Source organism: Lottia gigantea, assembly GCF_000327385.1.
Source record: "Lottia gigantea unplaced genomic scaffold LOTGIsca_25, whole genome shotgun sequence".
NCBI classification, from domain to species: Eukaryota; Metazoa; Mollusca; class Gastropoda; family Lottiidae; genus Lottia; species Lottia gigantea.
In genome coordinates this window covers 2,619,191-2,643,158 of record NW_008708752.1, presented here as the reverse complement: position 1 = coordinate 2,643,158, position 23,968 = coordinate 2,619,191, and the positions used below count along the sequence as shown (strand labels likewise).

Sequence of the window (23,968 nt, the reverse complement as noted above, 5' to 3'; positions counted from 1 at the left end):
GTTTACAATACACCTGAATACCAAATCCGGATAAAGCCGGATGCGAGCTGTCTTTGCCTCTGGGAGGACGAAATAACGGATCTGAGATTTGTGTACAAGATGTATTATTTTTATATCAAAACTTTGTAGAAAGGTGAATAAATGCATCGACAAGGACATCCTGATCATTTAATTCTCTTACTTTTATTATACCTTAAGTCCAATATTTGAAGGTGAGCCCTTGCGGTATAAGACGAGCTATTGTCAATTACAGATAAAAATCACAAGTAAAAATGCCAACAATCATATACTTCTTCAATATATTACAATATTTGTACTCCTGTGTGAACATGATATTATGGTCTATGTGTGTTGAATGTAATTAAAAACTCGCAGTATCTTGAAACGGAATTGTTCATCACAAAGGGGTCTTTCGAAACAGGGAATGCAGTCCAGAACATAGGTCGCAGTTATGCACGATTTCCTCTGAAGAGTCTCGAGTCGTTGATTCAATAATACACATTATATTGAAGATTGAGACATAGATCCTAAATGGGCAGTACCAATGGTGGTTTTCTAAGATCTACCAAAATGCATAACGAACAAAAAAACTTTATGTAAATCTTTTAAATAGTTTTGGCGTTGAAAATTAAAAATTTGTGATGATAATTTTTTTTACCTAGATTTTTTCTCACATGCCCCTTTAATGTAATGAGATGGAAAATGTAGGAATCCATTTCAGTTCATTTCCAATCAAGGCTCGATTGAAGACAAAAAAAAAAAAAAAACCACAAAAAATATAAAGAATAACATACAGGTGCATAGAGATATTATAGTATTAATAGTATATAAAATATAATAATATAATATAGTAGTATAAAGATAGTTAGAGAGATAAAATTAAATAAATACCTGTGTAAATAATATCTTTGATTAATATAACAATATCATTTGTTCAATTGTAAAGTAAATGATAAAACTGACAAGAGATTCAGGTGTATCAAGATTTATACTATTGATGATATAAAAAAATCATTCGTACGTGCAATTAAAAACATTATATTTTATTATTGACTTATTGACGATATTACAGAGTATTCTGTGAACCTGAGGCGAAATGTTGATGCTTTTTTCACGGCAATGTTACGTATTTCTTAAAGACAGTAGCTAGATAAAATCAGAGCTTATATAAAACGAGGTCAAAAGGTTTGAAAGATATTTATTGGTCACGTATTTCTTTATGAGAACAGCGAGATAAAATCAGAAACAGTTGTGGCGCCAGCCTCTCGAGATTATTGGTACAAATAGGGGGTAGACTGGTTCAATTGGGGACAACTGTCGGGGCTGAATTAAAAGTGACTTGTCGCAAGTTTTTAATGGATTTTTTGGATGCTCTCAAGAAAAAATGAATTAATTTGATACAGTCTGACACATACTTTGGGACAAAAACATTTAAGAATCGTATTTTTAAATTTGGTTATAATATTTGGGGTACCATTGGGGGTGCAAAACACCCCAACCCCCACCCTCCCACAAACCCGTACCCCCACAAGAGCCGCTAAACGTATTCAAATTCGTCAAATTTAAGGTGTGGAACTTGTTTTTTTGGTCACGTATTCTGAAGGAGAACAGCGAGATAAAATCAGAGCACGTAATTAAATACGTCGAAATATGACGGAATGTTTATTACGAAACTGTTAAATTCGGTTACTTGAAGTTTATCTGATTCAATAATGCCCGAAACTAAATTTTTATTAGTTTATTTGTATTTCATTAAACGATGTAGATTCAATGTTATTTTGTTTTGTCAGTCATATCCTGTTTTTCAAAACTTGTGAGTTTTCTCTATATCATTTGAATATTTTAAAACATCTATGTTTTAGGTTGAAATCAGATTTAAAAAGAAAAAAGTTATTGTGATGAATTCAGACTATGTTCAGCTTCTAATGTCAACTCTGGGCTAGAAAGCAGAACATGAGCTACTAATGTCAACTCTAGGCTAGAAAGCAGAACATGAGCTACTAATGTCAACTCTAGGCTAGAAAGCAGAACATGAGCTTCTAATGTCAACTCTGGGCTAGAAAACAGAACATGAGCTTCTAATGTCAACTCTGGGCTAGAAAGCAGAACATGAGCTACTAATGTCAACTCTGGGCGAGAAAGCAGAACATGAGCTTCTAATGTCAACTCTGGGCTAGAAAGCAAAACATGAGCTTCTAATGTCAACTATGGGCTAGAAAGCAGAACATGAGCTTCTAATGTCAACTCTGGGCTAGTAAGCAGAACATGAGTTACAAATGTCAACTCTAGGCTAGAAAGCAAAACATGAGCTACTAATGTCAACTCTGGGCTAGAAAGCAGAACATGAGTTACTAATGTCAACTCTGGGCGAGAAAGCAGAACATGATCTACTAATGTCAACTCTAGGTTAGAAAGCAGAACATGGGCTACTAATGTCAACTCTAGGCTAGAAAGCAGAACATGAGCTACTAATGTCAACTCTGGACGCTTAAATCGACTCGACTTTGTTCAGCGATTGATAAAAGGCTCCAAGTTGCCAACATTAGCTAATATAACACTCGTACTCCCGGTTTTACCCCACTTCATTTCTATCAAATTTCTTAATATGATTTCCATACATGTTTGCCCTAATTCTATTTTTCAAAAACATTTTTGGGGTAAAACTCTCTCACTTGATCCATGGGGGGTTAGTGCCTATGCGCTTCAACACAGCTGTCGCATTTTGAGTATCAACGTCGACAGTTGGAAACCATTACCGACGAATATTTTTTAGATGCAAACGATTTTTTTAACATCTTGGCCTCCCTTGGACTGGTTTTGTCAATGAAAAGGCTTACACGATTGCTTTCTCAAACTGAAGTGTGAGTACATAATAAGTTCCACTTTATCTGAGATAGCAGCTAGGAACAGACTTTATGACGAAAGACCGATATGACTTAATATTCACCGTAATGCAGCCTTTGTTGTCCGGTTCAATACCAACAGTAATCGACCATGGGTTAACAAGGGTACAAGAGAAATTCCTCTATGTCTTGTCGCATATTCAAAATTCCAGAACTTAAATGGCAATCTTGTTCATAGCAAATTAAAGTCAAACAGTACTTAATAAACTAACCTTTCTCCCCCAATTAGATCGAAGTTATATTTTTCATTATTATGTAACCTATTAAATATGGTTGTATCAGGTTATTATATATATTGAGAATATCAATGCACACAGCTCTATTCCAAATCTAACTTCTTGACTTAAGTGAAAAAGTGAAAAAGAATTATTACAAGGACATGCAAATACCTGTGCTAAGCTTGCTAATATTTACAATAATGAAATTAAATTGGATTTTATTATTTTTTATATCTTTTCTATATTTACATAATAAATACAGTTCAGAGTCAACTGTAGAGTTGATTTTATTTTTTAAGGTTCTGATATACAAACTATATAATATTCTTGTCCATGGTAGACTTGATCCAATTGATTAGATTTAATCATTTGTCTTATTTTTAATATGGACGAATCATTACCATATCAAAAAAAATATATATGAATATTTGGTAATTTAATTTGAGTTTTGATTTGTAGTTTCAGTGTAACAGTGTAAATTGGTATTTATATACTATTATTTAATATTATGATAGTATTTTTGACTTTTAGGTCTATGTTAGAAGTACTACGTATTTCCATTTTAACATACAGGCCTTAACAAGAGTGGATAATGCTTCTGGCTTCTATTTTGTGGTACTCAAGAGTCCGTTTAAGACTTCTATAGCACTTTACAGGGCAATATCACAAGCTTGGGCACTAACATTAAAATATTTTTTTGCCATGACTAATATTACATAAATCACTCTTTTTATTATAAATGTCTGCCAGTGCCTTCTGTTGGATAGTAACATGAAACCTCCAAAATTTGGTTAGTGGGTTGGTAGATGATAAGTAAACGTTCGCTTCCATCGGATGCTGATATCGCAAGGATCGCTACTACAAGGTAGTTGTTGGTAGTCGTAGTAGTTGGTAGTTTGATTGGTTCAAATTGGATGATTCTTCGTTGTTGGTTTGGTTGTTTATTGTTCGTTAGATCTAGTTGGTGAAACTCGGCCCTGGATGGTGTGACGTGAGTTACTCGATCTTCTTCATTCTTACAAACTCGTTCTGATCATGGTAATTCTTGTTGATTGGTAGTCGAATGGTAGTCGTTGGTTTGGTTTGGTTAGATTATCTAATAACTGTTGGAAAACTAGAAGACATGAAAAAAGGAAAAAAGAAAGAATGTGAGAAAAGAGGGGGAAAGAAAAATAAAATAAGGGGGAAAAGCTTTCAACAAAAGGGGGAAAAGATGTTCTCTGAGATTTCTACAGTTAAACTTGTTAAATTGATGGAATGGGTAATTCAGAAGTGTTAAGAAACTTTGAGAATAAAAACTTAGCCTATCTGTTCCGTAGCGTGTCGGCCCATTTCTGGTTGATCCTAGAAGATACGATACTACAGAATTCCGAATAGGAGTATTCTTTATACAGGCTCGATATCCTCCAGACTCAACGATCTGCTTGATCATTGCCAGGGATGGAGACATGCTATGGGACCCATGCTACTAATTCGATTTTGTGGATGTTGTTGGTTTGGTAATTGTGGATCTAATTGTGGAGGCATCTTAACGCGTCGGCTAAGCTCGTTAATTTTCAAAATGCCTATTTAAAAAGAAAGTCTAGCTCATTGGTCGCCGGATGAATTAACCAAGTTTGCAAATACGAGTTACACCCCTTTGTCGAAAAATATTTTTCACTAACGTGAAATGAGAGAGGACGCTGGTGAACGACCGGTTGACACTATCAAATGCAAGTTGTGTTGCAAGTTCACTTATGAAACAATATAATAATAATAAGGAAATGAAGGTTATCGACTAGAAGAAATGCCGTAACAACCAAATGATGCTAATATCACTAAGATTTCATCTCAAAGCAGCAGCAAAACTGCGATTCTTCCAAAATCAAGATTAATTCCCTTAAACATTTTTGAAACAAAATCTGGATTTCAGATCAAAGAGTTCTTGTGTCCTTATCATGGGATTATAGTTTCAGTCAGCAAATGCAATTTATGAAAAAAGTATACATGTCTTTGTTTATTTAAGGTTTCGCAAGAATATGGTATATTACCATGTTCTTTTATTTACATAAGAAAAGAATAAAGAAACGAAAAGTCTTGAAGTCACGTCCAATTTAGATAGTTATCTCTACTACATATTTTCAGTTCTTGTTTCTAATTATTACACAACAAGGTGAATGTAGCCTTTGCTTCCAAATGCTGCAAGAAAAAAATGAAAATTTCAAACGGTTCACGTTCTTAAAATTGATTATGATTGTTCAAATTTGAATATAATAAGCAAAATAAGGCTAATATAGACTTCTACGGTGGCTCCCATACGACATTTTCCACTTTTTATTTTGAATTAAAAACTTTTTTTTTACTTGGTGAAAATTAATTTTCACGTAGGTGAAAATTAATTCTGAATTAAAAACTTTAATTTTCACCTAGGTGATAATTCTTTTCACCTAGGTGAAAATTAGGTGATAATTCCTCTATTTTTTAATTAAAAACTTTAATTTTCACCTACAAGATTCGTTGAATTATCACCCTGGTGGAAATTAAAGTTTTTAATCAAAAATTACACGAATTATCACCCAATTTTCACCTAGGTGAAAACAATTATCACCTAGGTGAAAATTAAAGTTTTAAATTAAAAATTACAGGAATTATCACCTTATTTTCACCTAGGTGAAAATAATTATCACCTAGGTGAAAATTAAAGTTTTTAATTCAAAATTACAGGAATTATCACCTAATTTTCACCTAGGTGAAAATAATTATCACCTAGGTGAAAATAATTATCACCTAGGTGAAAATTAAAGTTTTTAATTCAAAATTACTTTCACCTAGGTGATAATTAATTTTCACCTATGTGAAAATTAATGTTTTTAATTCAAAATTTAAAGTGAAATATGTCGTATGTGAGCCACCGTAGACTTCACAGTTTTCTCCAAATACGCATTCAGCACCTTCAAAAGAATTATATCTTTTTCTAAGAAGCTCTACAGGAAACACTAGATGAGGGGGCCAAGCAGGGGCCACAAAATTTTCTAGGGGGCCATAGGTCATTTTTTTCACTATGTAAAATGATAAAAAAAATGAAAGTGGGGGTGGTGGGGAGGCAGAGGCGGGGGCGTGGAAGGGGGGAGGGATAGCAAAGCCGAACCAGCATCAGGCCTAATTCTTTTCTGAACCATGTGCTCTAAGAGCAATTTTCATCATCTACTCTTGATCAATAGCCACGCATGATGACTCAAAGTTATTACTGTCATATTATATGAGGGGAGGATTGGTCATCTTGAATTACTTTGAGAAGCATCCTCAGGTTTTGGTGCTGACGATGACTTACGTCCGTTGACCGAACTAGCAACATTTATTTGGCAAACTATGTCAATATTACAATAACATGATGTTAAAAAATATAAAAAACCAGAGAGAATATCATGAAATAGAAATATCGGGTGAATGGAGATAATGAAATGAATCTGAGATCTTGTAAGGGGTAAACCCTCGTATTAATAGATATATTTTATGTTTCTCTCCAGTTGTTAACATACAATATTACCACGAGAAATCTATTGTTTTATTTTTATAGCATTCATGTTGTTTGTAATAGTTTATTGATCTTCGGAAATTCCTCCATTTTTATTGTCTTTTTTTCGTCAATCGTGTAGGTGTATTTTATGGCAGGTGTTCATACATACATCGTTCTGAAATATGTCGATAACATTATACTAAAATACATGCATAATGAGAGGAAATTCGAGTCGATTTGCAGTATCAGAGAGTGTCGCGTTCAGTACTGGCGCCAGCCTCCCGATATATAATATAATTTTGATTTGATTTGAATTAAGAAAACAACATTGTCGTATAATTTCAATTGAATATCAAAAATATATTATATAATACAGCCAGATTTTGCGATAGTGACGTCATCAAACGGATTAGATTCAGCGGAATTGCAGGAACCACAGGCGTCTGAGTTAGAATAGGAATTGTGCAAATCGATGTTATGAGTGTCCCAGATACACATAAAAAGTCCAGAAAACAACCTCTTTACAATCTCTTTAATTTCTGGAAACCATGAAACTCACAAAACGGTTGAATTCGTAAATATTGTTAATACGCTTTTAATAAAAAGCAAGCTTAACCAGTGACAGCATACTAGGTAATGTAGTCTAGGGGTGTCTTTATGACAGGTCTTTAACACGGCTTTTGAAATTCTCGCTAGGATCGTTCATACCTGGTTTTAGCAGGATACAGAAGCATATATGACGTGTGTCCAGAGGCGGATTAACCTATAGCAAACTAGACAACTGCCTTTCTGCCCATGGGAAATTTAACAGTAAAAATTATCAAACAGTTATTAAATTTCCGCAGGCCCATCGAAAATTGTCCTACCAGGAGCGTGATGTGTGAGAATCGACTAAATTGTTTGAGCCTAATGGTGATGAATGCCGATATCGTGCATACGATTGTTGCTGATGAGCTGATTGATCTGTTCCTGAAAAAAAAGATCGCAAACTTCCTGCCATAAAATTGTAAACACATCATGCCCTTTCCCTAAAATGAGAAATTACTGTTCGTTTGCCTACATCTCAACTAATCCAAAATCAATATACAATAATATATATGCACAAAGCTTATGCAGGATTCTTGGCACGATTGACAGTAGTCTGACCATGGCTACGGTAAACATAGGTACAAGTTTGCTACCTGTAATGTTGACGTTGTTGATAATGTTGGCTTTTACTTAAAATTTGTATAACTGAAAGTTGAAAACAAGCGGACTCTATACGCTTTTAATATGTTATTGTCGTAAACTTACAATGCCACGTAATGGAATTAAAATAAGGGTGTGGCCAAACCTTTAATACCCTATTATATTTTTTCACTGGTAGTAATTTTGAAAACTTATCATGATTTAATCGTTTTACACTCTAAGTTTATATTCTAAACAGGCCAATTATAGTGATAATATGCAGTAAATAATAATGGCAATCAAATGAGAATTATTCTATCTATTGCAAGGGAGACAATAAACCTATAATCTGTACTATTTCGTATCATGGACGCTCTGTGATAGTTTTTACATAATATATCATAATAACTACCCTACAGTTCAAAGCTTGTTTTTTATTTACTTCAAGGTTGAATCATGGAAAATTTACAAACATTAATAAACAGATAGATGTCATTAGGCATCTTTAACACTTTCAATTTAAAATCCGAAGTTTTCCACTATCAAAAAAAAAATAAAAAAAATAAAAAATAATAATCCAGATTGAGACTGCATCACATCAGCGCGTGTTGTTATAACAGATGACGTCAAAATAGAATGTCAATTTTAAGCTTTCAAGAAGCTGAGATTGAGATCTATCAGCTGATGAAACAATCATTTTACGACTTCATCCTAGATAATTTCAACTACACTGGATTTTTTTTTTCCAAAGACAGTCCGAATCTTCACACTGAGTGATTTCAAAGTTGGTGCTGCTGTTAGTTTTGGTGTTGGTGGTTATCCAGTGTTTACCAAAGCACCGTGTCAAGTGTTGACTCAGGACACTCACTACTGGCGCGAACGCTGGTGTTTTTTCAACACCAAGCGCGGAAAATCTCCATTTCTGCTCGAGAATGACCCGCTCCCAATTCCTCTTAAAAGATAACTGGTGGGGGTGTCCTAAGCCTCTCTTGCAAAATAATCCATCAACTTAAAACGCAACGTAAAATGCAACAAATATCATAGTTGGACTTGCATTATCCACAAACTAATTCCAAAACCAGCTGTTAATACTAACATCTCCGATTGGTCAAATATGTTGTGTTAGGGTGTGTGTGTGTGTGTGTGTGTGTGTGTGAGAGAGAGAGAGAGAGAGAGAGAGAGAGAGAGAGAGAAATCATTATGGAACTTGGTCATCGGACATCATACATCTTCACAATGTCAAGCTATTACGAACTTTCGTAGTCGCTATAGCTTGACATTGTGAAGATGGGGAGCTCGGTATATTGCAGGCATGAATATAGAGAGCTAATATGGGGGAGGGGGGGGGGGGGGATATACATTCGCAATAGGTAAAATGTCAAAATGACTTCCTTGTCGACACCTTTAAGACGTTTAAAGAAATTACATCAATTAATGTACAAAACGCTACTATAACATCAAATTTTGGAGATTATGTAATTACACGTCCTTGGATGAAGTGGGCAATTATGATTACAGTTACACTTTTTTACATTTTTATTCTCTATACAATATCCTATAAAAGGATCTCCATTTGACTGTTTGATTACATTGCAGATATTTGATCGTGTTATTTAATATCTCAGAACCTAGAAGATGAATCGTCTTTGCTTTTTACTTGTTGTGTGGCAGATTGCACTCTCTCAATCTAAGGTTGTATGTAAGTAGAAAGTTTTTCTCTTTTTCCTATCAGTTTTACGAAGTTTTCCGTTTTTACAGGTGTTTCAAGTCAATAAACACCCAGCAGTTGATCCCAGGGGATCTGAAGATTGCCGAACTTTGATAAGTCAATAATATTTAATTAAAAAATTTGTCAGGATTATCACCTGGTTGAAAATTCAAGGTTTTAATTCAAAATTATGTTTTATAATTATATTTTAGTTTCACAAAATATGGATTTTTGTTAATATTGTCTATTTTGGTTTTTAAATAAATTTTAGTACAGGGACTAATCTTTTTTTATGACATTCTTTTTGTTATGACTATTTCTAGTACAGCCTGATTTCCAATTTTTATACGCCTTTATGATATTGTACAGCTATTTGAGTTATTGTCCTTGATTAAAATAAAATACATCAAAATTGGCTCGATTTGTGAATTTTACTGTTGTTACAAAATTGCTTTGTATGTAATAGAGTACAGTTCTGTAGTTTAGGCAACCGTCAAATTCCCTACTGAGTATAGCCTTTAAGATGGCAGCTTTTGTTTTATTTCTTTATGACCTCATTCTATAATTTAGCCTCTGTGGAAGGGTTCAATGGTAACTTGCTTCGAATAGTCAGATCAGCAAATAACGCTGCACCTCAAGGCAACTTGAACTATAATGTAAGTATGTTTATAAACATATTAAAGCCTGAAGTGTCAAGAGTCGCTGAAAAGGGTTTTATATATACCAACACTGTGGTTTTCTATCGCTTCAAAAGCGAAGTGCCATTGAAATTGATATCGCCAAAAGTATGTTATATGTTTTATTAAATTCTGAAACAATTACGAATTGGGAGGAATATTGAAATTTTGTATCAATTTCTCTTATTATTATTTTTAGTCGAACTGTAATGAAGCTTACAAAAACATATCTTCATCCCATTCAATGTGTTTGGTTGATGTGTGTACAGCAGTAGCTTTGTCACAAGAGGAAATAGATGCAGCAGTGGCCGCTCATAATGACTATAGAAAGAATGTGAGTCCTAAAGCTGCCGCTATGCAGAAAATGGTGAGTACATTGTGATCTTCATTGTCGTGACTCGGAGTCTCTGGCCACTCAGAACTCAATGAGCTCATAATTATTAGATTTTCGGCATCTTCCAAAACCTCGTAATTTTAAATTGCCGTTTTGTTCGTTAAATTAATGTTCCATAACAGTCTGAACTCAAATTTAAACAGAAGATTAGTTGAAGTTGATCTAGGAGTTCAATTGTAATTCTGAGAAGTGAAAACTGACATTGATGTTTGGTATCGATCGAGCTGAATGCAAAAGATTTATTGCATTTTGGTCCCACTAAGATGTCTGCCTTATAAACAATTTAAATTAAGTGAAAAAGGGTATCTTACGTTCCTGGAAATCCAATTAGACACTCCGACATACATTTCGGAGAAAACAGAAATGCTGTTTATCTATCTTACCAATTCAATAGGTTTGGGATGATGAGTTGGCTGAAATTGCAACAAAATGGGCCCAACAAGGTCGAGCCGGGCACGATACTAAGGATGCAAGGAAAACCATTTGTAAGTTTTCAATTGTTTAGATTCATCTCTATCTATCTCTCATCATAATGATAAAAGGAGCTGCCATGAATGCAAATGTAACCATTTTCGAAACGTGCACTTTACTCTTATTTTAACGACATTCTCGATTCTGTGGCGTTCTCAAAACCTTCAAGATCTTGTACAAAACAAACGTCGTAACTCGGCGATCAGCGGCGACCGCACGCTTATACCAAGCTTAAAGATGGGTTCCCTTATTTTCATTTATGAAAATGAAAATGCTAATACTTATATTAATAGAAAGTAGAGGTGTTCTTATGACTTGGAAAAATACCAGTTTGCCTCACATGTCATAATTAATTCACAGTTAGAAGAGAAATACCAGTAGAATTCAAATAAGTGACCGATCAAGAAAGGTCAAAAAGTCTTTTTTGGTTTGTTCAGACTGTAAAAACACAGACATATTTGATTGGTTAAAACTTTTAGTTATATGCAATAAGAACAAAATGATATGATCGAGAATACATGATTATTCATTAGAAACATCAATTAATCAAATAGTTTGCTTAAGTTGACACTAAAGATAAGGAAACCCATCTTTAAGATGACCTTAACTCACTGGTTCAATTTTCATTCGGGTGACGGGACTTTAAGCGATGTTCTTGTCATTACCACTTTTTGCTTGATTTTTCAGCACTAAAAGGTACCTACATTGGACAAAACGCTGCTGCTGGTCAAGCAAATCTTATAGCAGCTATTAAAGCATGGCATGATGAAGTCGTTGATTTCAAATATGGTGTAGGATCTATCAACGGTAAAGACGTCGGACATTACACTCAGGTACTTAAACCTATAACAAATAACAATAACTGAAAAGATAAAAAGCATCCATGGTCAGTGGCATATTCTGCCAAGGTGGGGGATCACTTCGGTCGCCTAACAAAGTCTTTCTTTTTTTTCTTTTCAACTATTCTGTGTAATATGGGATATTCTAGAATATGCTTGACGGCGATGTTTGCGCCCAGCGTGTAAATAGCAGCCTTGGTCATCTTTTCCGCTTTTTTGTAATAGTGAATTTCACCATCATGGTTAGGCACGAGACGAGATTGTGATATTAAACAAGTTAAATTACAATAGTGACTAAAAATAAAGGAGAAATGAAATTGTAATCTAATCTTAATAAGAATTTATATCAGCAGACATGAATTACCTCCCAACCACTCAACTTCAAAATCACCCAATTTAAAAAAAAAATCACATTATATAAAAAATATTTTTGAAGTTAGGTGGTACTATGGACCGGATTATCACTCAATATAGCGAGACAAAAAGCTGAAAATTTTTTATCCACTTGTTAGAAAAGTATGGATAGTCTTTTTTTAGCACGCTTTTCTGACTTGGATCTTTGGAATCAACATTTGGTGTCGGTATTTTGTTCGAATATTCCGAATAGTGAATTTCACCATCATGGTTAGGCACAGTGGCTTATGTAGTGGTAGGACTCTCGGGCCTGTAAAAGGTCTTATTTGAAATGAAAATTTAACCCTCTTCAATTCGGGCCATTTGAAATCCTTTGGCTTCCGGGTGCCTCTAGTAGACTAATTCCGGTTGAATATATTTTGTCATTATTACAGGTGGTCCATCATCAGTCTACACGAGTCGGCTGTGGTAAAGCTCATTGTCCCGATTCAACATATAAATCGTACTACGTATGCAACTATGCTATTGGGTAAGCAACATAGCGCATAGCTTCATTTACATTTCCGCGGAAAAGACCCTAAAATTTTTATATGTGTCGCAGACCCGGATAGCATTGATTTGCACCAGTCTAATTTTCCACAGACGTCTGTGTTTTATGTAATTCCATTAAATATGTGATGACGTCACCAATCGCGAAATTATGTTCTATCACATAATATTAAGGCCTTTCGCGATTATTGGCGTCATTCAAACACTTAACCAGCAAATTGATACTATCAGTGTTCCCGATAATAAGAAGATTTCTTTTCCAGACAAATGGGTCTTACTCATCCCTACAAAAGTGGATCGTCCAGTTGTAGTGATTGCCCTAGCTCCTGTAGTGATAACCTTTGTGGTATGTACTGGTTTAAGTTGTCTTGAACTAGAAATCTATTTTTAGCAAATATAATGCAATTTCCCCCAAATTTTGTGAATTATGTTAATTTCAGGTCACACCTGATGTGTTTAAAAATAGGGATGTGGTAATTCAGGAGCTATGGGGGTTGAATGTACATTATCTCAACTACAGTTTACACAGTTACTGTTGACAAACAATGCTAATGTTTCCTTAGGCGATGGAGAAAATGGTTGGAATACCTGGCGCACTTGCGGTCATTGGTAATGGTAATTCTTTATCATTGTGAAAGCGAACAATCAGGTCCAACTCCTTCTTTAATTATTCAACCATATTTACATTTTAGACTGTAATGGTAAAATATGTTTTAACGGTGGTACTTTAGATATCAATACGTGTACTTGTTCATGTCCAAGTCTTTACTCTGGTGACCAATGTCAAACCCGTAAGTTTTGTAATAGAGATAATGCTTATTATGAAAGGTTTTGCAATCAATATATCTAAATCTAAAACTAGCCTCAACCAGCTTAATGTTAAGAAAATTCGTTTTCTCACTTTATCGAATTACTGCAATTTGATCCCAATTGATTATGGTGAGGACCTCAACACCTTTCATTAGCTGAAGACGACCATGTGAACGTATAACATGCATGCTTTCCTGAATCCACATCCAGAACGCTTGAACTTAAGCTTCAGTTCACAGATCTGCATTCTTTTTCAGTCCAATGTACAAAAACAGAAAAATCTTGGTGTAGAAGAAGTTATACTGTAGCTGACTGTACCAAATACAGTAACTTTCCCATTGACTGTAATATGATGTGTGGTGTTTGCCCCTACCGTAAGTAATTAATTCATGCCAATCTAATTAAAATTAGATTTCAAATTCATTTCATTTTTCTAATATCTGTCGTCTCCAATCTAATCTCACGAGTTGTTTATCACAATCGCATTCTAGTGGCGGTTTTTTAAACCAATTTCAAGAACCTATTTCTTCACCTAAAGAATAGTGGGATAGCAAAACTCAAATTAGAGCAACATGCCAGTATTATGACACGCTTTAATTGGTTGAATATTACGTCATTAAAACGAGATTGTGGTAATAAACTAGCAAGATTAGCCTACAATAGGGACTAAAAATATAAAAAAACAAAAGAGTAATGAATATATATTCCGAAGATTATACATCCAAAACAGATGAAAAACCGACGAAATAAATATAAGCCTTTTTATCCACGTATCCATAATTTTCCCATGTTAGACTCGCCTTTTTCAAGATTCTTAGAATCGGGTGTTTCAATTTAATGAATGAAATTAAAAAAAATGTAAACACTGTGCTAATGCTGTATGTACACTAAAGGTTATCGAGGTGCTGAAATTTGGTAAGGATGGTAAGACCAATTTGTTTTCAATCAGGCTATTTAAACAAGCGTCTCGTAAATAGTTGAGTTTATATGTATGGTGTTTTTTTTTTCATTTTACAGCATGTGATGGAAAACAATGTGAAAATGGTGGAACTTTGGATCCAAACACATGTCAATGTACCTGTAAAGACCCTTACACTGGTCCAACCTGTGCCGACAGTAAGTCCATTTGAAGACCGATCTACTTCAAAACTTCAACAAAATGGCCGAAAAGATCTGATAATATAAAAATATATCCATTGACACCAAAAGACTTGGAAATCTAGAAATGTATATTCGATAGAGGCAATGAAATATATTTTTGACATATTTTAATATTTGAGGGGATGAATATTGAAAAGTTAACATGGTTTCCGTTTTGATTTCAAAGGATGTCTCTTTTTCAGGAACTTTCCGATTTTATCCCATCAATATAGATGCAAAAGGGGATCGTTTTGCTATATATGTTATATATATCTATATTTATGATTCCATGATATTTCTTCTGGTGATATTTTGAACAGTTTTTATCCATGCATTACTGATTTATATTGATACTACCATCCAAGTCAATTTTCAGCTAATTTGATGAAAATGGCCGGTTCTAGCGCCTAAAATTCTTCACTGTAAGTTTTTTCTTAAAATGAATCTCAATCAAATTTAATACATTGTTTTTGTAGAAAGTTGTCCCGGACAAGAGGAATGGTGGTGCCAAAAATTCTTTACTGCTGCCGACTGCACGAAATATTCCAACTTCCCCACTGATTGTAACATCATGTGCGGTGTCTGTCCAGCATGTAAGTAAGAGTATAACCTCGATAATACATGTATTATGTGAATTACTTACTGAGTTGAAATTTGATTACTCACTGCATTGTAAAATGTGTGAATAACTGACTGAAATATAACATTTTTGAAAAACTGACTGGTAACGTTTCTGGAAAATTACTCACTGAAATATTATATTTGTGAATTACTCATTGACTAATTACATTTGTGAATTACTCACTGATAATATGTTTCTGAATTACTCACTAAAATATTATATTTCTGATTTACTCACTGAAATATTATATTTCTGAATTACTCACTAAAATATTATATTTCTGAATTACTCACTGAAATATTATATTTTATATAATATATGTGCAGAGACCAAATGTTATATATTAGCATTTATAAACCATTTTTGGCACTGATATGATTTATTATTGTGCACTTATTGTATTTTGAAACAAAAAACGATCAGATTTAAAACATCTCATTGCTTCGTCAAAATGTCGCCTGCAGTTACACACCATTAGCAAACTTCGTTGCAGAAAAGTTAGACGTAAAATTCATGTTATTTCGATTTCATCATATCATTAACGAAATGTTTACAAATTACTCTCATATACTCTATCTCTAACATATTGTATATTATATATTTCAGAATAACAGCTTAAACAGTTGATTACATTTGCATCAGAAAATGAACAAAAAAAATAAATAAAAAACTCTATTGAACAAAAAATCTTGTTTTATTATGCTGTCACTAAAGAGTTCTGTGTTGATCGGAAAGGCAGTGGCGTATATGGCGGTAATTTTTGGCCATGTCACCCCGCCCTCCTAGGGCCATAAAAAATGAAAAGTATACTACTTATACTACCAAAATCGTGTTTGAATTTTTTTTGCCTAAGAATGAGCGGTCGTCCAATAACAGCACATCCAATTGACTACCCCGATCGTGAGGAGTCTTGAATGCCAACTTGAATTTGTTTCTCACTTTATGCTATCTGACCTTAGTAGGCCCTAAACCAACTTCAGAAGAAAAAAACTAATGCTGTAAGACTCAAACAGACAAAAGAATGTATGCCACTGATAGCAACTGTTCCAGTGTTAGCGCCAGTCACCTGGAACTGGACATATAAATGGGAAGGGGAGGGGGGGGGGGCAGATTGACTTAATGGGGTACAACACTGTGTAGATTCCAAACGCTGAAGCGGCATGTCAGTACCGACTGGAAAAATTGTGAAAAATGGAAATGATTTGATGTATTCTGTCCATAATTTTGGGACAAAAACTTATTTTGATAAGAAGCTACAATCAGTGTAAAAAGTGAAAAATTAGGTGGCTAAATAATATATTGGAGTGGCGGGGGTGGATGTGAAATTAAGGAACAAATGTCAAGGAAAGTGAGTAAGCTGCAATTCGGGGGTACAAACAAAACACAATAATGTTTTCTATCTAACTCCCTCTCAGTTGATTAAGCTAGCTGTCAATAACATTTTGTTGAGCCTGTCTTTCTAGATTTAATCCAGATTAAGACGAGCATCAGGAGCATTATTCAATCACGCGCATTATATAATTATGCAATTACACAGTTTAGCGTCACACGGCACGGCACGTTATTTTATAGGCTTGCCACTCAAGGGTATTTATGCGCATGCGCGGCTTTTATCGTGAAAAGGTCTATAAAGTCATGATAATATATTCTCTGAGGTTACTAATTTAAAGTGGTTTGTAGCCTTTCCTCATAACTGGATAGCTTCCCTTTACATTTCGTTTTGTGACTAAAAATAATGATTCTTATATTTATAAGGTAGCATTGACGTGTGACGTGTTTGACGTGTGACGGAAAAACAGTCGCGTTTTTCACCACCAGATGGCGTGTCAAATATTGCAATATCCGGAAAATGATCCTTGGTCATAAGATTTAAAGAAAACGTCAACAAACTTGAAAGAAAACATTTTGGCGTTAATTTGACTTATGAATTGTGAAATTAAATCCTTTAATTTGATTCTTACGCAAGATGAAATCAATTGAAACTCTGTAGATTGTCATTTATGTCGATTTCATCTCTCGAAAACGTAATTCATTTTTGTAAACAGACGATCAAAACAATAATAACAACACCAGTGTTTTGAGGTCAGTGACCACTCTCTAAAGACTAACGGTAGTCGGTGTAGTCATATCGGATTATATTTTTAGAAATCTATTAACATTTAAGTGTGAAGGAAACAATGGAAAAGGCTGCTAAAGTTATGAGACGGTAAGATAACACTATCACAATAGGATAGACCTAAGGCTAAGCCCTCATTTTTTGATAGGCCTCCTAATGATAACTTGGACCAATAAAAGCATTTTCAAAGAACACTTTTTAAAGACTCAGATCAATGTAAAAAAGAACTTAGACCACATTTCTAAGACAACTCCAATATGATTAATTGGAGAATTCAGGAAGAAATATCTTGTATGTTTTAAACTGTTACAACCTATTTGTATTTTGTATTTTAGGAGTAGTGTGCGATTATTATCACTTGGCGGTGGACAGAGTGATTTAAATGTCTTGATATCTGAGCTTAAAGATATGAGAAACACACAGAAAGCTTATCAAAGTGCTCAAACTTCAGGTATGTCTTACAGTCTAGGCTTATACTATACCACACTATTGCACTATGCAAAAATACATGCCAATGAGAATGAAAGGTCATGGCTTATTCTGTCTAGTTTCTGTTGTTTTCAGTCATTGAATTTTACTCTTTATATTGTTTGCATCATCCTTGCATATACAATACCAGTACTTAATTTGTGAGCATCTCTTTGTGATATGAGTCTAAATTTGGTTTCTTGTTAAAACAATATAACTCAATTTATTTCAGCTTGTCAAGATTTTTTGAAATGGTCAACTAATGCTGAAAATAGGGCTTTACAGGCAAGTAGAAAATCAATTTTCGCTTCATAAGATTATACATTTTTAAACACTGACATGGTACAAGGCACCAGATATATGCACTTCTTAGAGTTCCAGAAAGTGGAAATATATCAAAACATATTTTAAATTTTTCTAATCCATTTCACTTTCTCTCCCTAGGATGTGGCCAATCAGTTGTCTGAGTTGAATGCTTTATGGAATGGAGTTCAGAAAGAATTTATAGGTAAATATTAATATTTTAAATGATAAGCTTATATTATTAGATCTTATTCCAAACTTTTATAAAGAGAATTTTGAAACTCTATTATGGATTTTGCTCTTAAAAACAGCTTTTTTGTTGCTTTTTCTTCATAAGCAGATCAGCAACAATAATAATCAATAATCACTAATATAAGGTATATCACTGACATTGAAACAGTGATCACTTACATTGAAATAGTGTAGAGAAACATTACAGCTTTAACTAATTGATGAGATATCTGCAATGCATTCAGGTTTAAAAAAAATGGTTTATTTATTTACTTCTCTTACAGATCAATTAAAAGATTATCGTCAAACTTGGGAACGTGTATTAGAAGGAGAAAAACATGTCTTACAGTCCAAAAATCACTTGGTAATTTCTGTTTTCTTTAAATTTATTTTTGTGCTTCAGACACAGGAAATGTTAAGCCTAACTAATCAGTAAAGGTGTTCACAGCTCATCGTCGAAATTTGAGCCTTGAAATCCATGTGTGTTCAAAAATGTAATGAAAAATTTACCAAGTCAGAAAGATGTTTTACCATTTCTGTGATGTTGTCTAATGATCTTTTCATTTTGAAAATATTTTTTATCATTTAGCTTGCATGTGATCAAAGAGAGAATAAACTGAAAAGAGAATTGAAGAAGGCTTATAAGGTAATATTATCTTTTGAATTAATTATGGAGCCGCGGTGGCTTAGTGAGTTAGACGCTTGCTCTCTAACCTGAAGGTCCAGAGTTCAATCCCGGCATAGGTCAAGATAATTTTTCAACCAGGTTTCCCCCTGTCAGTTATGCAGGTAAGAGGGGCTGACATGGACAAAGCGTTTAGTCGTTCGGATGGGACAATAAACCGAGGCCCGTGTGCTACAGGCTGTGCATGCTAAAGATCCCTCGCCAGTTAGAAATCGAAAAAGAGCAGGCTTATGCCGCTGTCCTGGCAAAATTTCACCCTGCATGGCGTTGCCCGTCTTCATTAGCTCACATGGTGCAGAAAAGTAGGACGTAAAACTCCATTCAATTCTTTTCATTTCATTTTTTGAATTAATAATGATTTCATTCTTGTATTTAGATTATATTCACTCATGCATTAAAAATGTTACCGGTAGAACATTTCATAAATGAAATTAAGAATTAGTCGAATGTAACAAACTTCATTTCAATATGTTAGATGTAAAACTCATTTCATTCCCAAAATCTTTATTAATTTATGGTTGTTATTTTTAGAAAGCACCAAGAGCAGAATTAGAAGCATTAGAAAGTAAATTAGCCCAGGCTGAAAGAGCCAAAGATGTAGCACAGTTAGAAGGTAACATATTTTGAGTACTATTCCAAATTGTTAACATAAGGAAGAAACTATGATATTTTACTATGTTCTCAGTTAAAAAATATAAAAGTATCCATTATGGAAGAAACAGTCAAAGTTTATCCTGAATTTTTTTATTTCAGTGAACGAGCGAACTCGTGAAAATGAAGCAGTTAAACTGATAAGAATTAAGGAAGGTTTATTAAAGTTTTCTAATTCTTATATTGATTTTGCACATAATACAGCAGTAGTGTTTGAATCACAAAGAGTAAGTGTAATTAATCTTCTGTCAAAAGTATGAACAAAATCAGGAATTTCTTGAATCTGATTAGAATTAAATTAAACTTCAATTCTTTTTTCTGATATTTTTTGTCTAAATTGTAATCTAACAAGATGTCTACCTCAATCCTGTCCAGTCAGATGCTGTTATTAAACAATCAAAGCTTGTAATGTAGGATGCAAAAGGATGAATTGTGAGATAGCATAACCCAAAGTCGAGCAATATGATAGCCTCCTCCCCCCAATATCCCACAATTTGTCTATGTAATTGTAGTCTGATTTAATTTAATTGACCACCATCTAACTATGTTTGTATGTTGTTGTAGAATATAGCATTGCAACTACCTGATGTACATGATCAAGAACTTGAAGACATCAAATATACGGGTATTTAAAATCTCTTAAAATTATGAGTAAATAAATTTGTTAACTTATTCCATAGAAATTCCTTTAAATTTGTGACTTTGTGGAATGAAAATTATTTGGGCAAGATCGCTTGACAAATGAAAATAGCAATAGTAGGCTGAGGTCATTGCCCTAGCAAATTTTCTCTCAATGGACACTGTGTGGTATTGCATTTCTCATAGCTGAGTCGATAGCAAGGTGGATTATCCTCTGTAAGATATAAGGGGTCATTGGTTTGAATTCTTCTCAGGTAGTGAAAATTCTGATTCCATTGCCAGTGCTTCTGAAATTCTGTCCGGTTTTGAGTTTCAACTTGTATCAACACTTTTCAGAAAAATTTAGGAATTATAAATTTAAGTGATTCTTATACAGGTTCTGGTGCAACAAAACATTATGTGATGAAAGCCAAAGAGGAAATCAAGAAAAATAAAGAAAGGGCAGCCCAATCCCCTTATTGTAAGTATTTGTGTCTTTTGGAATGATTATGATATTGATGTTATTAATAGAGGTTTGAAAGGGCTGACATAGTGGTCAAACTATTGGATGAGATAATAAACTAAGACCTGATGGACTACAGATTGTGTTCATTAGAGATCCTTTGTTAGTTAAGAATAGAAACAAGTAGGATGATTTTTTTGTCCTGCTGATAATCCAAGAATAGTTGTCAATGTAACAGCTGAGCTGTTTGTGGTTTGGTAATGACAGAGTTGATATATTCTCTATCAATCAACCAGTTATCAAAATATTAGACTACTGTAATGCCGCTGCCCTGGCAAATATACCTTATTGTACATTGCATGTCATTGCCTGTCTTCATTAGCCCTCATTTCCAACTTCATTCATAACTTTAGATATTTCAAAACAAGTCATGTACTATCAATCATTTTGTAGGTGAACCCCCTCCACCTTATTCACCATGTGATAATTTAACCAGTGATAGCAGCTATAACTCCTCCCTCAACACATCCTCCAACCAAGGTGCTTCACCACGTCGCCGATCTCATCCAGCATACCAGGCTCGTCAAATCACCGCCGAGGATTACACATACTGCAGTGATGGAGAAGAAGATTTAAATGGGGCTATGGGTGGTATGAATATTAGTTAATATATGTGAAGTTTACTTTGTATAAAATGTGAATATACTACTTAATTTTACCAGCTCGGCAAATTTCCATGCCATGGCAAAAAATGACATATATTATTACAATCTATCTTTCTGAGGGACAGTTTTTGACTTCATGAATAAACATATTAATATGATATACTTAGTGAAACCACAATTTTTGGCATTTTCTCACGTATTGTTCAGATTTTGATAAATATATTTACTGCTTCTGTTGTATCCCAACAGCAGAGTGGCATTAAGTGATCAAGAAGAGAGAATTTCTTCAGGGTTTTCTTATGTAGATTTAAGGGACTTCAATTGATTTTAAAATTATTTTGCCAAAATATAAGTATGGTTATTTCAAGCCAATGTTTGGTACTTACATTTTCCCTGTTCAAATTTCTCATTTTATAATCATGATCATAATGAAGTGTTTATTTGAATAATACAGTTATAATAACATAGTGCTGGCATTATGTATCGCAAAGATGACATTATGTATCTTAATGCTGGTATTATGTATTGCAAAAGCTGACATTATGTATCACAAAGCTGACATAATGGCATTATGCAAGGCAGACATTAAGTAGCTGACATTTTGTATCTTAATGATGGTATTATGTATGATAAAGCTGGCAGCTTCTAAAATGATATATAATGCTGGTATCATGTATCACAATGCTGGCATCATTTACAATTAATTACAATGCTAGCATCATTTACAATTAATTACAATGCTGGCATCATTTACAATGAATTGCAATGCTGGCATCATTTACAATGAATTGCAATGCTGGAATCCAGTACAATTTATCAAAATGCTGGCATTTTTGTATCACAATGCAGGTTTCATGTATCAATGCTGATATCATGTATCTCAACGCTGGCATCACGCATCAATGCTGATATCATCTATCACAATGCGGGTATCATATATCAATGCTGGTATCATGTATCACAATCCTGGCAATATATACAATGAATAACTATGCAGGCATTATTTGGATCACAATGACATCATGTATCACAATTCTGGCATCATATACATGTACAATGCAATACAATGCAGGTATACATTCTCTTTTGAACAGATTTATAATTTCAATGTAGGATATGTCTATGTCTATTTATTATGTAACTTATGTAATAATACTCCTTGTAGATTATGATATTTATTTCTTTTCAATCTGTGTGTTTCTTCTGTGGATGACTCTACTTGCTACCCATGATCTGAAGCATTTGTTATGCAAGGAATGTTATAGGTCATTGAAGCCTTCAATCAATCAAATGTTTTGTTTTATTCACAAATTCCAGGATAATTATTGTTATACTTAACAATGACTTTCATTGTCAGTCTTAAACAATCAGTTTTGATTTGTTAGCATAGATAATAACTAAATTTGAAGATATCGGGAAAATAATTTTGTCAGATCATGGATGGTATTGTAAAACCCTATTTTATGTTATTGGGTGTTTTATGTTTTCCTTTGTATAAGGCATTTAAAACTATGGAATTATTCAAATTGACGAAATTTTTTAACATCCGATTTTATGTTAATTTTTGAATGTTTTATGCAAATAGATATTTCATATGTGTATATTCATTGGCTTTATATTCGAGCAAAGAAATATTTTATGCACCTGCAGATTTCAAAACAATAAAGATTAATATATAAAATCAATTTTCTTTTCTATTTTTTGATAATCCAGAACCATCTGCCCCTTTTTCACCGTGCAGCCTCGGTGGCTCAGTGAGTTAGATGCTTTCTCGTTAAACTGAAGGTCCAGGGTTCAATCCCGGCATAGGTCGAGATAATACTTTCGGATTTTTCAACCCGGTTTCCCCCTGCCAATGATGCAGGTCGGAGGGACTGACATACAAAGAGAGTCTAGTTGTCCTGAGTGCCCCCATTGCACACTGCATGGCGTTGTCCGTCTCCATTGGCCTTTAAGGTGTAGAAAATGGATGTGTGTCTGTGTTAGATGGTGAATTACTTTGCTCAATTATATCTTTTTCCACCGTGAGCATTTGAATTACAACGTGTTATCATCTTAGGCCCTGTCGTCCCGGGGAGGTGTTCTTACTGCGATAGAGCGTTTTAATGCCGCTATGAATGTGGTATAAGCGCATTAAGAACGTCATGTGATCGAGAAAGTCGCCAGACAAGCGTTGTGACATCTCATTGAGCGTTTTCAAAGCGCAGTACACGCGTGGCAAAGACGCTGCCAAAACGCTAGAATGCTATATCGTCACATAACTCCCGGTATTAGGTCGACTAGTTTTCCTCACGTTTGACCGCTATCTAGTACTTTCCAGCCGCCGTTAGACTGCTAATGTTCGAAGTACGGTGTGACAGGGCTATTCGATGAAATGACCGACCTAAAAACATTTAAATGAATGATTATAGATTATATTA

The 23,968-nt window shown here is 34.1% G+C and overlaps 3 protein-coding genes across 3 annotated transcripts; 2 read left to right on the top strand and 1 right to left on the bottom strand.

The window, feature by feature from the left end:
- Positions 1-1,890: 1,890 nt before the first annotated feature.
- Positions 1,891-2,205, bottom strand: LOTGIDRAFT_116854 (hypothetical protein; the record flags this gene model as incomplete). The annotated part of the gene is made up of 1 exon (XM_009055737.1): positions 1,891-2,205. A coding segment is annotated over one exon (315 nt), but the record flags the coding sequence as incomplete, so codon positions are not given.
- Positions 2,206-9,419: 7,214 nt separating this feature from the next.
- LOTGIDRAFT_160631 (hypothetical protein) lies at positions 9,420-15,967 on the top strand (the record flags this gene model as incomplete). The annotated part of the gene is made up of 12 exons (XM_009055736.1): positions 9,420-9,483; positions 10,063-10,148; positions 10,369-10,536; positions 10,958-11,048; positions 11,722-11,867; positions 12,662-12,756; positions 13,040-13,122; positions 13,469-13,567; positions 13,844-13,960; positions 14,604-14,702; positions 15,203-15,323; positions 15,955-15,967. The coding sequence occupies 12 exons, from the start codon at positions 9,420-9,422 to the stop codon at positions 15,965-15,967; spliced, it is 1,182 nt and encodes a 393-aa protein (XP_009053984.1).
- Positions 15,968-17,525: 1,558 nt separating this feature from the next.
- On the top strand, positions 17,526-21,551 carry LOTGIDRAFT_160630 (hypothetical protein; the record flags this gene model as incomplete). The annotated part of the gene is made up of 9 exons (XM_009055735.1): positions 17,526-17,554; positions 17,800-17,915; positions 18,751-18,830; positions 19,056-19,112; positions 19,683-19,764; positions 19,905-20,029; positions 20,367-20,427; positions 20,818-20,901; positions 21,337-21,551. 9 exons carry the CDS (start codon positions 17,526-17,528, stop codon positions 21,549-21,551), a joined length of 849 nt encoding a protein of 282 aa, XP_009053983.1.
- Between the last annotated feature and the right edge of the window lie 2,417 nt (positions 21,552-23,968).